The 14,101-nt window shown below is 36.5% G+C and overlaps 1 protein-coding gene across 2 annotated transcripts in view; it reads left to right on the plus strand.

The window, feature by feature from the left end:
* TRMT11 (tRNA methyltransferase 11 homolog) overlaps positions 1–14,101 on the plus strand; it is a 59,817-nt gene that overhangs the window by 16,204 nt on the left and 29,512 nt on the right. The window contains exons 4-9 of one of the 2 annotated variants that reach the window (XM_004469053.3): positions 1,872–1,953; positions 2,039–2,131; positions 2,353–2,487; positions 3,639–3,795; positions 10,459–10,539; positions 13,057–13,221. In XM_004469053.3, the coding sequence (XP_004469110.1) occupies positions 1,872–1,953; positions 2,039–2,131; positions 2,353–2,487; positions 3,639–3,795; positions 10,459–10,539; positions 13,057–13,221 (713 nt within the window). The remainder of the gene's footprint in view (positions 1–1,871; positions 1,954–2,038; positions 2,132–2,352; positions 2,488–3,638; positions 3,796–10,458; positions 10,540–13,056; positions 13,222–14,101) is intronic. The other variant, XM_012529230.4, reaches the window with a different exon arrangement.

A 14,101-nucleotide genomic window follows, 5' to 3' on the forward strand; every position in this document is an offset into this window, starting at 1 on the left:
ATTTAATTTCCCCCCCTCCCCTGGTTGTCTGTTCTTGGTGTCTATTTGTTGCGTCTTGTTTCTTTGTCTGCTTTTGTTTCTTTGTCCACTTCTGTTGCCGTCAGCGGCACGGGAAGTGTGGGCGGCGCCATTCCTGGGCAGGCTGCACTTTCTTTTCACGCTGGGCGGCTCTCCTCACGGGCGCACTCCTTGCGCGTGGGTGCTCCCCTACGCGGGGGACACCCCTGCGTGGCACGGCACTCCTTGCGCGCATCAGCACTGCGCATGGCCAGCTCCACACGGGTCAAGGAGGCCCGGGGTTTGAACCGCGGACCTCCCATATGGTAGACGGACGCCCTAACCACTGGGCCAAAGTCCGTTTCCCCCTATTTCTTATTTTATTGATTCTAGGTTATTATAAGCATTAGTTGTTGTAGTATACTATATAATTCATTAGGGATCATTGTGATCTGTGGAACAGTTTGCTGTTTTCCTGAATAACCTGGGATTCCTGTGTGTTTTTTGAATTTTTTTTTCTTTCTGAGAAACAATGTACCATAATAATAAAGAGGATGAATTCTAGATGGACTAGGTTTGAATGCTGACTCCACCACTATTATTATTATTAATCTCTTTGTGCCTTGGTTTCCTCGTTGGTTAAATGGTTGGTGATACTGGCAGCTACCTCCTAGGGTTGCTAGGAGGAATAAGTGAATTTATATTAAATGTCCTGAGAAAAGTCCCTTGTACTTATAATTAAATTAAGTGTTAAGTTTTCAATTTTTTTTTTTTAATCATCTTGCTTTACAAGACTTTTCCCTTCCAGGGCCATTTCTAGGTTGACAGTTACGTATTTTTCCTTCAATTTATGCTTCCAGGAGTCTTTCTTCTTTAGAACAAGTTTTGTGAAGGCAGCGAGTTTTGTTCTTCCTAGTGCCGAGAACAATTCCTGGGATATAGTAGTCCTTAATAAATATTTGTTGAATAAATGATTGAATGGACCAAGTTTGTTAAAATTTTTAAACTTTAAGAATAAGGAAAAAAATAACAATGCAGGGGACTTGGGATAAATTTGACTAATTTCTTGGTTGCTTTTTAGTCTCTGTATGTTTTGCATAGCTGAGATTACTTCTTAAGTGACAGTTAAGTATAATAAGAGTTGTATTACTAGAGTTACCATCTCTCTATAAGTTCAGTAGAAAGAAAGGAGGAATTAGTTTTCAAAGGATAATATTCAAATTCCCAGATGCAGCATTAATTTCAGTTAGGAGTAGTTGTTTGAATTTGGATGAACAAAACTATGCTACTATATAAATCAAATTACAACTTACTCTAGGAACTGTTTAATTTAATAGATATAATGAAATTTTGCTTGTAATTGTTTTTCCTCGCAATCAATGTGAGCTTGAAAATATTTTTTCATAGTAAGAATTTTGTTCTTGTCGTCGGTATAATAGTAACTAATGGTTATTAAATGTTATTAAATAGCCACATATTAATAGTAACATTTTTATCTAGTCCTTTTTCTTTTTGTTATATAGAGGAGATACTGGGGAAAATTGAATTTCCTGCGAAGTTTTCACTAACATAACTCATGTGATTTTACTGCATTATCTGTACCAGTATAAAAACTTAATGTTGAAAACTTAAAAAACAAAAATAAAAATAAAAACTTGACTTATATTGAATTTTCCCTACTTCCATGTCTCCTCTGTGATTTGGACTTAACCTATATCTGCTTCCAAGAGAGGTATTTCTCCTTTATAGCTTAAAAATCATGGACAATAATTGTTTTAGTGGAATGGGCATAAACAATTTATTGAAATAACTATTACATATTCTGTGTGAACTAATTTCTTTACTGAGGTTAGTAATGATCATTTATCTTCTAGGTCTATATTTGAACTATGGGGTCATGGAAAATCTCCGGAAGAGCTGTACAGTTCTCTTAAAAAATACCCCATGGAGAAGATGGTGCGTAATGAAATGTGGTTTTATATATGCATATCTGCAGATACTAAAATTACTAAGCTTAAAAAATTCATCTGCTTTATTTTAGGTTCCTTTTCTACATTCCAACTCTACATATAAAATAAAGATTCACACATTTAATAAAACATTAACTCAAGAAGAGAAAATCAAACGAATGGATGTAAGTGAATTTAGCAGAAAACCTATAAAATTAATGTAGTCTAGCCGCTGTTGATATATGATAATTCCTAACATCTGTTAAGTGCTTATTTTGTACCATGTAATGTAATGGTAGTGTAATGCTGACACTAGACTTACAAGCTAGATACTATTAGGTAGGCACTATATTTCCTTAAAAATATTTAACGAATATTAGAATTACTTTTTATTTTTATTTTTCAGGCACTTGAATTTTTGCCATTTGAAGGAAAAGTGAATTTAAAAAGGCCACAGCATATATTCTCTATTTTGGAGGATTACGGTTTAGACCCAAATTGCATCCCCGAGAATCCAAATAATATTTATTTTGGTAGATGGGTAAGCAAGTGTTCTTTTTTTTTTTTTTTTTAAAGATTTTACTTTTATTTATTTAATTCCCCTCCCCTCTCCTGGTTGTCTGTTTTCTGTGTCTTTTTGCTGCGTCTTGTTTCTTTGTCCGCTTCTGTTGTCGTCAACGGCACGGGAAGTACGGGCGGCACCATTCCTCTGCAGGCTGCACTTTCCTTCGCGCTGGGCGGCTCTCCTTATGCGTGCACTCCTTGCACGTGGGGCTCCCCTATGCGAGGGACACCCCTGTGTGGCACGGCACTCCTTGCGCGCATCAGCACTGCGCATGGGCCAGCTCCACACGGGTCAAGGAGGCCCGGGGCTTGAACCGCGGGCCTCCCATGTGGTAGACGGATGCCCTAACCACTGGGCCAAAGTCCGTTTCCCAGCAAGTATTCTTTATATCTAGCTCACTTTGTTTCTCCAAAAGCTAAATGTTAGACTTTTGCATTTGACTCTTTATATGTAGAACTTTAAAACAGCTGACGAGTCAGAACTACTGTGTGGACTAAAATCAGTGATTGCTTTTTTGTTTTGTTTTGTTTTTTGTTTTTTTTTGGCAGAGACTCCTATGAAGTATAAGAGGCTTATGAGACATAGGGCCCAGGGAGGAGCTGGTGTACCTGGAAACCTTTAAACTAGACTTGTCAGAAAATCTGGACTGCTTTTTTAATAAGGCAGAGATAAGGCAGAATCCTATGATGGTTGAGGAATCTCACTTGTGGAGCTTTCAAACTAGGTTTTCCATTACAAAAAAAATGGAATGACTGCAGAGCAGTTCTTCCCACGTCCCTGAGACTTCTGGTGGGTTACTGGAGCTGTGACTTCTGTTACAGAATATTGTTATTTAGGGAAAAAAAAAAAAAAAACAGGCAAAGCTATTCACCACCAACATCTGGTAGTTGCATTCAAATCCAATTTAAATTTGGTTTGAAAAGACAAAGTAGAGGGAAAGACATCAAGGAATAAAAGGTCTACTGTCATTTAAAGCAGTAGAAATGGAAAGTAGTTCTCATCCAGCTACTGTGGTTTTATTGTGATTATCTTAAATCGTTCCTGGGTGGGTATACAAATATGCAATACATAAAATGTCCTGTATACTAATATTCAGATATACCATTTGAAACATATCTCTGATCTAGATTGCAGATGGACAGAGAGAGCTCATTGAGTCATACAGTGTCAAAAGGAGACACTTTATTGGAAATACAAGCATGGATGCAGGTTTATCATTCATCATGGCCAACCATGGAAAAGTGAAAGAAAATGATATTGTCTTTGATCCTTTTGTTGGAACAGGTATTTTTATTCTACTGTTAAGCTAATTTTAGAGATGCTCCTTGTTTATGTCAGTCAAGGTCATAGTCATAGTTTTGCTAAGAGATTACGTGGACAGAATAATCTTAAGTATCATTGGATAATGGCTAAGAGACAGCTACATACTTGTGCAATAGCTAGTGTTTGACACTTTGCCGCTTCAAAGAAATGATGCTGATAGAATTTTGTGGATTTTTTTTCCCCAAAGTAAACTAGTAGGAGAAGTTCATCTATCTAATTGTTTATAGCAGACAAATGTGCAGTACCACACATTGCAGAAATGGTATAAAGCCCTTTAAATAGGAAAACACTTGTGGGGAAGAAAGACTTGAGAGACAAGGTAAAAAAAATGTGTTCATCTTTTAAAATTGTTGACCATATACTTGGATGAGAAAATGTAGTCCATGTGCCTTCTCTTTGATTTGGTTTGGAGAAGTTTATAAGAAAGTGTGAAAATAAGACAAATGATCCTGTGTCAGCAGGCTGGAGCCTGGCCTGAGGTGCGTGTGCATGTGACGGGGTTGGCCTTGTAATTCACTGATGTCCTGAAACTCCAAGTTTACCTCATCTGCGTCTGTGAAGATGTTTTTTTTTTTTCAACCTGTTTTTCCTTGGTCTTGCCCATACCCAGGAGTGCTCATATTTAGGTTTATCTGGTTTAGATTCTGTCAGAACAAATGATGCTTGTAGTTGAAATCTCTTCCTGTAGCCATCTTTCCTCATCTGAAACTTGCTGAGCAGGGACGATGCAGTAGCTAACACTTGTTGAACAGTGACTGTGTCGGCCTATGCTAGGCCCTCTACATCATTATCTAATTTAATTCTTACAACTAAGGTGGAGATGCTTGTTGAAATTCTCATGAAGAAATTATGACACAGAGAGAGATGAAGTGACTTGGCTAAGATAGTATAGCTCTAAGTGTCATATCCAGGATTGAAATTCAAGCAGTCTAAATAACTCTAGAGCTTTTGCTCCTAACTGCTATCCTAGAGCAGTTCCTGTACATTAGGATCTGCCGAACAGTTATTACACCATCAAGTAGCTTGAGGAATATGGCCATACATGATCAAGAAGAATTGGTGCAAAGATCTAGAGGTTTCTAACTGATGGAATCATTTTCTGTTTTTTGCAATTGTGGAATTTATCTACTAGAGAGTCTCTTCTACTCCACCAGTGTTTCCATATATCCTACCTATTCCTTTTGTTCCTGTCCTCTTTATTCTTTACACGTCTTACCCCTTCAAAATGTTTCATTGAAAACAATAATAAATTTATAGGAAAGTTGCAAAAGTTAAAACAGAACACAGAACACTCATATATCCTTAACCGAGGTTAAGCCATTATTAATATTTGGCCTCATTTGCCTTATCGTTTGTTCTCTCTTTTTATTTATATAAATGATGCTCTTTTTTTCCTGAACCATTTGAAATCAAATTCCATCATGTTCTTTTACTTCGCTATATATTACTTAAGAGTAAGGATATTCCCACAGCATAGTTTTCGATGTCTGTAAATATAGCATGGATAGACTACTTTACACATTCCAAATTTGTCCTTTATAGCAGCTTTGTCCCTTTAGTACAGGATCCAGTCTAGGACCATGTATTGTATTTTGTTGAAGTGTTTCTTTGATCTCTTTAATAGGGAACATTTCCAAAGTGTTTCTTTTTCTTTAATGATATTGATACTTTTGAAGCAGTAGAGACCCTCCTATTTTTCTTTAACCATCAGAATCTTCCTCTTTTTTAAAATGTTCCTCTTGGTTAGGTTCAGGACTAAAAGTGGCTTTGTGTCCTTCTCAGGACCACCTCATGGCTAGCTGCCCTTCTTTGGGCAATGTTAATATTGATCAGCTGGTCAAAGTATTGTTCATTTTTCCTACTGTATGGTTGTTATTTTTTTACCTTGCTGTTAATAAGCAACACATTAAGACTGTGTAAATACTTGCTCCTCATCCACACACCCCTGTCATCCACGTCAAGTTTAGCATCCATTGATTATTCCTGAACCAGTGTTTACTTTGATGGATGTACAGTGATGACTTTCCAGCTCCAGCCTCCCTCTGCATTTAACAGTCAGCACTTAGCATTCTACTGTAAGCAAGAGTCTTCCTTTCCCCTCCACATATCTATTTACTAGCCCTTGTTAGTGTGGACTCACGGATTCTCCCCCTTTCCTCCAATAGTTTATTACTCATTACTTTCCTTCATTATTTTGGAGCTCAGATTATTCCAGATTTGCTCAGTGAGAGCCCTTTCAGATTGGCTCTGTCTTTTCCTCATGCTCCTATATTTTTGTTTGTTTGAGTACTTCCTTATTTTCTTGCCCAAACCCTGGAATAAGCATTTCTCCAAGGAACCCCCGATCCTTTTAGTGGGAATGGTATTCCAGACAAGATCTGGAGGTTAGGTATCTTTGATTTTAGCAGACAAAGCTAGGGAATATATGTATGTATATGTACAACATACATATATGCACATAGACATACATATACATGTACATATTTTATCTTGAATTTTCACTGTAAGAATTCTAGTCCTTTCCCATAGGGTTCTGTCTTGCCTACCCCCATTCCATGTTTATCTGTACCTTCTTCCACATTAAGAGTTTAGCTGAAAAATAAGTTCCTGGTATATGTAAAATGTCCTTCCCTTGACATCTGTGAGGCTGAATATATTATGAAATGCTAACTTCCACAGCAACTGAGATGTTGACTACCTTTAGCATGGTGAAGGTCCTTAATTTGTTTTAGAGTAAATCTTATAGATGGGGAACTTACCTTGGCTATTTGTTCAAATAGGAGAATTAATGGGAAATAAAATGAAGATCTTTTGCAAAAATGCTGCTCAAGTACATTTGTATAAGTTATGCTTATAGTTTAAGCATACCAGTTTTGACCAGTTTTTGGTGCTTTTCTTTTGAAGCTGGTAATAACCTGGAATTGCAAATAGGCATCATTCTTATTCACTGCTTGTCCTCTTTCTGGGGCTTTTTGCCTCACTGATGGATAGTACCTTCTGAAGGACTAGAGAAATAAGGAGCCCTGTGCCCTCCTCCATGGCCATCGCTTAGTACAAAGTGTTTGATGGTATTTTTCCTTTTGGTTCTTTTTTTAAGTGTTTTTAGAATTCAGGTGTATCTAATCTCTTTTCCATTTTAAAGTACAGAATTGAAATGTACGCAGGTTTCTCAGTGTATTACACACTAAATACTTAAGACCTGTGATTTTCTCAAGGTATTACAGAGTAGGGTAGAAAGATTCTAGGAAACTAAGAGGAGAGATATAGTCTTTTCCTGCCTGAGTACCTTTTCTTGTTCTTTTAGACAATTTGCTGCTGTGTTTAGAAAGACATTATGAGCTGCGGAAACATACTATCCTTTCCATTTTTGCAAATACATTGGTTTTCATTTGAGTAAGGTTTTATTATTTATTTTTGAGTTGTGTAGCTCCATTTTTCAGTGGTGGTAGTGGTGGGGAGGGGGATACATACCACTGGGTCAGCTCTCAGTCGTTAGAAGTACTACTGTTTTGGCAGGAGTATGGCTGAAAGAATGATCATCATGAGTATATTGAATACCTGTAATGGCTCAGCCTTGCTAGAGATGTGGGGCAATACTTGTGAATGGCATACAGTTCTCATTTAACTGAGTATGCAGCTTTATTTATTTAATTTAATTTAAATTATTTAAGAACAAATTTCACTTTTGTTTATATAGTTGGTAAACTAATGTATATTTAATTCATTTGGTCCTGACCTTAAAGGAGATAGTATGGTATAAAGAAAAAAAAGACAAAACAAGGATTAAATCCTCATTCTACCAATTATTTTGATTTTGGGAAAAATTCTTAACTTGTCTGGGCCTCACTCAGTTCTACTTTTTGTAAAATGGGAGTAGTAATATATTTGTGAGGACAAAGGTAATATTTGTGTATAGTATTCCTAGGAAACTGTCTGACACATGGTAGACATTCAGTGACCTGTAATAGTTAATGTTACTGTTTTCTAATTGTAATTTTGTTACGTACTTAGAGATATTTCTGGTGAAGGATGTTGGATGTAGCTGATCCTGAGTGGTGGTGGTAGTGAATAGTTTGGTCTTGAGCTCATTTTCTGGTCCTCTCTGTGGCTAATCTCTAGGACATACATAATTTGCAACTATTGTCAAATTATGGCAGCAGGCAAGGAAATGGAAACTTAAGTTGTAAAGGTCTCATTCTTTGTTTATACCTAAAATAATGAAAGCATGTGCCCGCTGATTGCTTTAGGTAGCTGAGGTGTGACTTTATGACACGGCTCTGCAGCCTCTCTCAAGTGACTCAGCTCCTCTCGTAATCCAGAAAGCTCTCAGCAGACTAATGAAGACTCCTGGGTCCCTTCTGTCTTCAGGTGGGAGGTCCCTTCTGTCTTCAGGTGGCAGGAAGGGAGTGTGGCTTCTTTTGAAATTTTATCATTCCAAAATGCTAGGTACAGGAGCCTAGTTCTCTTTGGACAGTCCCATGGTTTATCTCCTGGGTTTATTTTGTAGAATCTCTCTTTTCTAGCAGTATTCTTCTGCGCAGTCTGCTAGTTTGATTTATTTAATTAGGGCTCTTTTCAAGAAGGCTAAAATAGCAGTAATACTCTTCTTCCTTTTCTCCCTTTTCTTCAGCAAAACCAAAGCCCATTCTCTTCTTCCCATATATTCGTGGACCTTTCTATTTAGCTGTTTAGAGATGAAAATTGTGAGTTAGTTTCTGTATTATAGAAAACATATATCATAGAATAAATTCCACTTATTTGACTGTAAGATATTACTCTAACCTTAAAGTGGTTACTATTTCAATAATGAGAAAGCAGAATACAAGTTTGCTGGCCTGGATCATATTTGTGATATTTGACATTTGAAAGCATAATAAGAAATCGAGGAGTCATGTTACCAGCCCCCATCAACACTTTACCCCTCCTTTTTAAGTACCCCTTTTCCATCAAAAAAAGCTTCCATGAAAGCTCCAATTGAGGTATAACTAAGTATAAACAGTGTTTCAATTTAATTGAAAAACTAGATGATTAGCAGTGCTAGCCCAGTGACCAGTTTAGAGATGCTAATTTATTATGACTTTTATTTTTTAAAAGATTCAAAGCTTAAAAGGCACAAAGTTAACTAACAGATGCAGTCTAACAGATTATTCATCTCCTTTCAGCAGTGTACTATAAATTGGGTCTTCTCAAAACTCACTTAACCAAATGGATAAGGTTCTGTTTAAGGAAGCACAGGAAAGCTTTTCTGTTCCCCTTGACAACTAGTTCTTCTAGGTGAGTATCTGCCTTATGTGGCAGAGTTGTAGTAATTCCTCATAATTGGGTGAAGTGATTTTGTGAGTATTCCAAGTTGTCATATACAGTACCTTTCCGAAATATGGACTCCTCCATTTTTTAGAGGAAGAATCATGAGGGCTTATTTACCTTAACTTTCACCCAAGTGATTTCTACAGCTAGTTTGAGGGGCCTTAGGGTTTGACTTCTGCTGCACTTTCAGTCCTCCGTTTCCCTTCTTCCTAGGCTGCAATAGCAGGTATTTTTTCATAAGCAGGGTGTTTAAGATGATGTTACCAGACCATGTTTTCAGTGGCTGTGGAGGGACACTGTTAACTGATAGATTGTGACCCTCTACAGGCACTCCCATCTTAATTTTAGAGATCACATTTAGGAAGCACGTAAGGGAAGGAGAACCAGTTTTTTCCCTTGTCCAAGTCTGTGCTAAGAATATAATTCTGATTGGAGGTTGGCTGACAGACCTTTCTGCAGTTTAGTTATTAGAATTTGCCCAAGCACTAAGAACATTTTAATTGGGGTGTTTTTTTTTTAAAGGGCAAATTTTAATGAAAAGTACAATTATTAAAAATTTATTTAACTTTGTGAATTTTTTTCTTAAAAAAGTAAAAATATGATTTACTTAAAAACTTATTAGACTTTTTCTTCATATGTGAGCTGGTCACACGTTCCAAATTACTTACTCCAGTCAAATTATATTGGGAATTTATTTTTACTTTAGTCACAGCATTAAACAAAAAGAAAAGTAATTGTGTTAAATTTATTTTGCATATGTTTAATAGTTATTCTGAGACTTGTATTTACAGTATAAAATGAGAGACAATTACTTGTCTGGTTAAAGCAGTAACTACTCCTTGTCTTAATATTTTGATTTTTGTCAGACTTAATGCTTCACATGTTAATTATGCCCCCTTTGTTATTTGAAACTGACATCAGTGGGACTTGATGCAGTTGTCAGGTTATACATATCTATTTATTGCCAGGCCTTTGTGTAGCAGCCTTAAATGCGCATTTGTATGAAAGGAACAAGATACTTTTGTATAGACCTTTCAAAATAAAATAAAAATTTGTAAGTGTGCATTACTTGGGCCATAAAAGACAAATTGCCCTCAGTAGTACTGTTTGAAGTAGTGATGCCAGTGCATCCATTAACTCTGTGCTCTTTTTAATGAGCACAGCTTAGGGCTGTGTCTGTTTTGAGGCCCGAACTAGCGTCATTCGAGGGTATTCTGCTGGGACCTAGCTTTTAAGACTCTGAATCGGATTAAACTAGGGGGAGAAGGAAGCCTCTGGGCTTTCTGGTTAAGGCCTTGTCATTGTGTGGTTTTCCAGGAGGCCTGCTGATTGCATCTGCCCATTTCGGTGCGTATGTGTATGGGACCGACATAGACTACAACACAGTTCACGGCTTGGGTGAGTAGAGGCTCCTGGCAGTGTTAACAATTTTGCTCTTATACCACATGCACCTTTAAAATAATTAAGTAGCTTTATATAGCACTGTACATCTGTTTTTAATGTTAAAATACAAAGTTGTGATAGAATATAATTTTACTTATTTTTACAACAATGAGATGTCATTATTAGGAAGTGTATGTGTAAAGTAATCTCCTGGGGGAACACAAAGAGCCTTCCCCTTAGGGGTCTTTTGCAGTCTTAGTAAGAGAGAAGAGAACTGTGGGCAAACAGTATTTAAGGCTGTAAAATTTAGAGTTGGGGGACAGGAAGGAGAGAGGGACTAACCATTTTGTAATCACAATGTACCTGTTAAGAAAGCATATACAATTTAAAAAGCTCCCACCCTTCCTTTATTCAGTAATCATATGCTGAACATATACTGGATAACTTTTGAGTTTTAAGGCATTGTATATGTTTTTAATTTCATAACTGACTAGAACATCTTTGAAACACTTAAGGTGATAGGAACATTAAAAATTCTGCCTTAGATTGAGGGTAACTTAAGATAAGGATCTGCTTTGCTTTTGAGGGAATTTTGGAAAATATTTTAAACTCAGGAAGCTTTTTCTAGTGATATTGATAGATAAAAGTGAATGAAAGTGAAAAAAAAAAACATTTCCTTATAGCTGAATACAAGAAAAGTGGCAAGTTTCATTGGTTATTTTGAAATGTTTGTATTTATGCTGGTTTTCCATTTTTGTAACTTGAGTAAACCCTTCAGACATTTCCCATTTTTCTCTCTCACCTAATCTAAGGTATTGTATAGATGAGAATTGATTACATTTTCTTTAGCTGAAGCAATTTGCAATGTTATTCTTGATGACCTGTTTTTCTTCCTACCTCAACTATAAGGAATTTAATAATATTTATCATGAGGAAAGTGAGTTATATTTGATCAGGTTTACATGAATGGACTAGCCAGAAAAGAATATTCTTTGCCTCAATATGTTAGCACACACAATGCACCAAGATGATTTATCCCAGTTCACTTTTAGGGAGGCAGTATGCTTGCTTTAAGGAAATTGTCCTAAATAATCTTTTGAATTTTTATTTATCAAAGTTATGCTCTAACCTTTTGATCTACTCGGATAAAATTCTGATGGAGGCAGGTTCTCCTCGGAGCTTATCCTGGATGCTGTTAGGTACGCCCTCTGTTTCCTATGCTTCTCATCCATCCTTGTGCTCCAGAATAGTCTCAAGTTTTTCCCTGCTTTTAAAAGAATACAGAAACCTTCTCTATCAGTCCTGTAGGGACCTCCTAGTGCTTCTTGAAAAACTAGTATTTACTTATCGCCTCCTCTTCTTCATCTCTTGCTCAGTCTTCTGCCCATTATCTTCCAGCTTCCATGCCTACCATGCTGCTCAGAACTCTTACTAAGGCTGTAGATCTACAGCCTTTGGTAGTGTTGACCTTCATAGGAATGCCTTAGGTTTCTTGGAGCCCAGCGGTCTCATTGGGACTTCTTTTACTTGTTTGACTGTTCCAGCTCAGTTTCCTGAAGGCCCTGTAATATGCCTTATCCTCTGTTTACCTACAGCTTTTCTGTAAGCATCTGTCTTTGGACCCCTTTCTCTTAACACACTGTGTTTTTTGGTAATGTCATTTTTCTTCTTTTGATTTGTAAATTTTGTTTTTTTATTGTGGAGCAGATCATAATACAGAAGAGTATATAAAAATATAAGAATAGTTGTAGAGCGAACATCTGTCATTGCCATCTAGATTAACAAAAAATATCCATTTTTATGTATTCAATTTAAGTTTCTATTCTGATTATCTCCCAAATGTATATACTCCTTCCTTCTACTCCATGCTGAATATTGATTCCTGACTGTTCTATAGGTACTTTACGGTATATCAAGCTTGATATATTGCAAATGAATCTCATCATTTTTCCTGGGCTTATTTTTCCTCTTGGATTCTTTGATCTCAATTGATAGTGTCATCATCCACTCATGTCTCCTAAACTAGAAACTTTTGAGTCTTTCAGCCCTCCCCACCTGCCACTTCTGATTTGCATTAGTAATGTCTCCAGGTGGTGCCCCCTCTCCATGGTCTCATCTGCTGCGTTTCACAAGTCAGCTGTCTTCATCACTGTTTCACTTATCTATCATCACTCTCTCTGCAGGACTGTTTGCTGCTGGAGGAATGGGACCGTGCTCTATTCAACTTTGTACCTTATGAGCATGTAGTTGCTACTCGGTTAGTATGGATGAATGTTTTCAGGTAGTTTGGCTTGAAAGGTGACAGCACAGCATAGCTCGAATCAGACATGACTATATTTTACAGTACAGATTACATTTTTACAATAACTAGAAATAAAAATTGCTTACTTGTATAAATGAAATTGAAACTTTAAATGAAAACAAATTTTATTTGAATCAATGATTTAAGACCTTACTTTTAGCTAAAGTATAAGAAATAAGAATGCTTTGTTTAATTGAGTATTTTCTGTCTTGTCTTTTCTTTCCTTTCAGGAAAGGCTAGTAGGAAAAACCAGAAATGGAGAGGACCAGATGAAAACATTAGGGCAAATCTTCGTCAGTATGGTTTAGAGAAGTATTATCTTGATGTCCTGGTTTCAGATGCATCTAAACCTTCCTGGAGGAAGGGCACATATTTTGATGCAATCATCACTGATCGTAAGTTTATTTTTATACAAAAGTAGGGATAGGCTTAGTTTCCCAAAGTCATTTACATTTAATATACAGAATTTTTCCAACAGCAACAAAAATGCCAACTTGGTCCAGTATTCTTCCTGCCCCCAAATGCTTCACTTAGTGAAAAGGAGAAAATTATCCATGTAGTGCAGGATACCAGTTAAATAGGCAGTTGCAATTTTACTGTTTCGTTTTTTTAACTTCTAAACTATGCTGTTTTCCCCTGAAGCTTTTTTCTTAAGGCCTATATTTCCCTTTATATTTACTGTATATTTACTCTATTTAATTATTAGTACATCATCTGGAGCCAAAATATCATTTGCAGATATCAAATTTTGAAAAAGACAGTTTCAGATAGTACATGTTTCTCTCTGTGTAAGCTTCTGTGCTTTTGTTGTGTGTGTTTTCACAGGGATCTCCTTTTTAGACTCATTAGAATTATGGGGGTCTGTGAACCCACTGGGCTTCAGGGATGTGCATGAGAAAACTTGTTTTCCCATGCCTTTTAAGGACTTGGGCTTTCTGGGCATCATATGTAAAAGAGACCTACCTTTCCTACAGTAATTGGCAGTAAATCCTTAAATAGTGGCAAAGTTGTGTCTCTGCCTTCTTCTGTTCTTTAGTAACTTGAATGGTTTCAAACATAACCAAAGAAAATTATCAAAGCATTGCAGTGTTACTATGAATGTACTTTATGAATATTGTTTGACTTTTTTTAACTAACTACATTAATATTTGCTCTCTTTATGTATACTTAGATAAAATACATATTTTTGTTTCCAATTCATTTGAGAGTAAATTGCATATATTCTGGTCCTATACCCTTATACTTTAGGTGATGTGTATTTCCTAAGAATAAAAA

The sequence above is a fragment of the Dasypus novemcinctus genome, chromosome 11, assembly GCF_030445035.2.
Source record: "Dasypus novemcinctus isolate mDasNov1 chromosome 11, mDasNov1.1.hap2, whole genome shotgun sequence".
In the NCBI taxonomy this organism is placed as follows: Eukaryota; Metazoa; Chordata; class Mammalia; order Cingulata; family Dasypodidae; genus Dasypus; species Dasypus novemcinctus.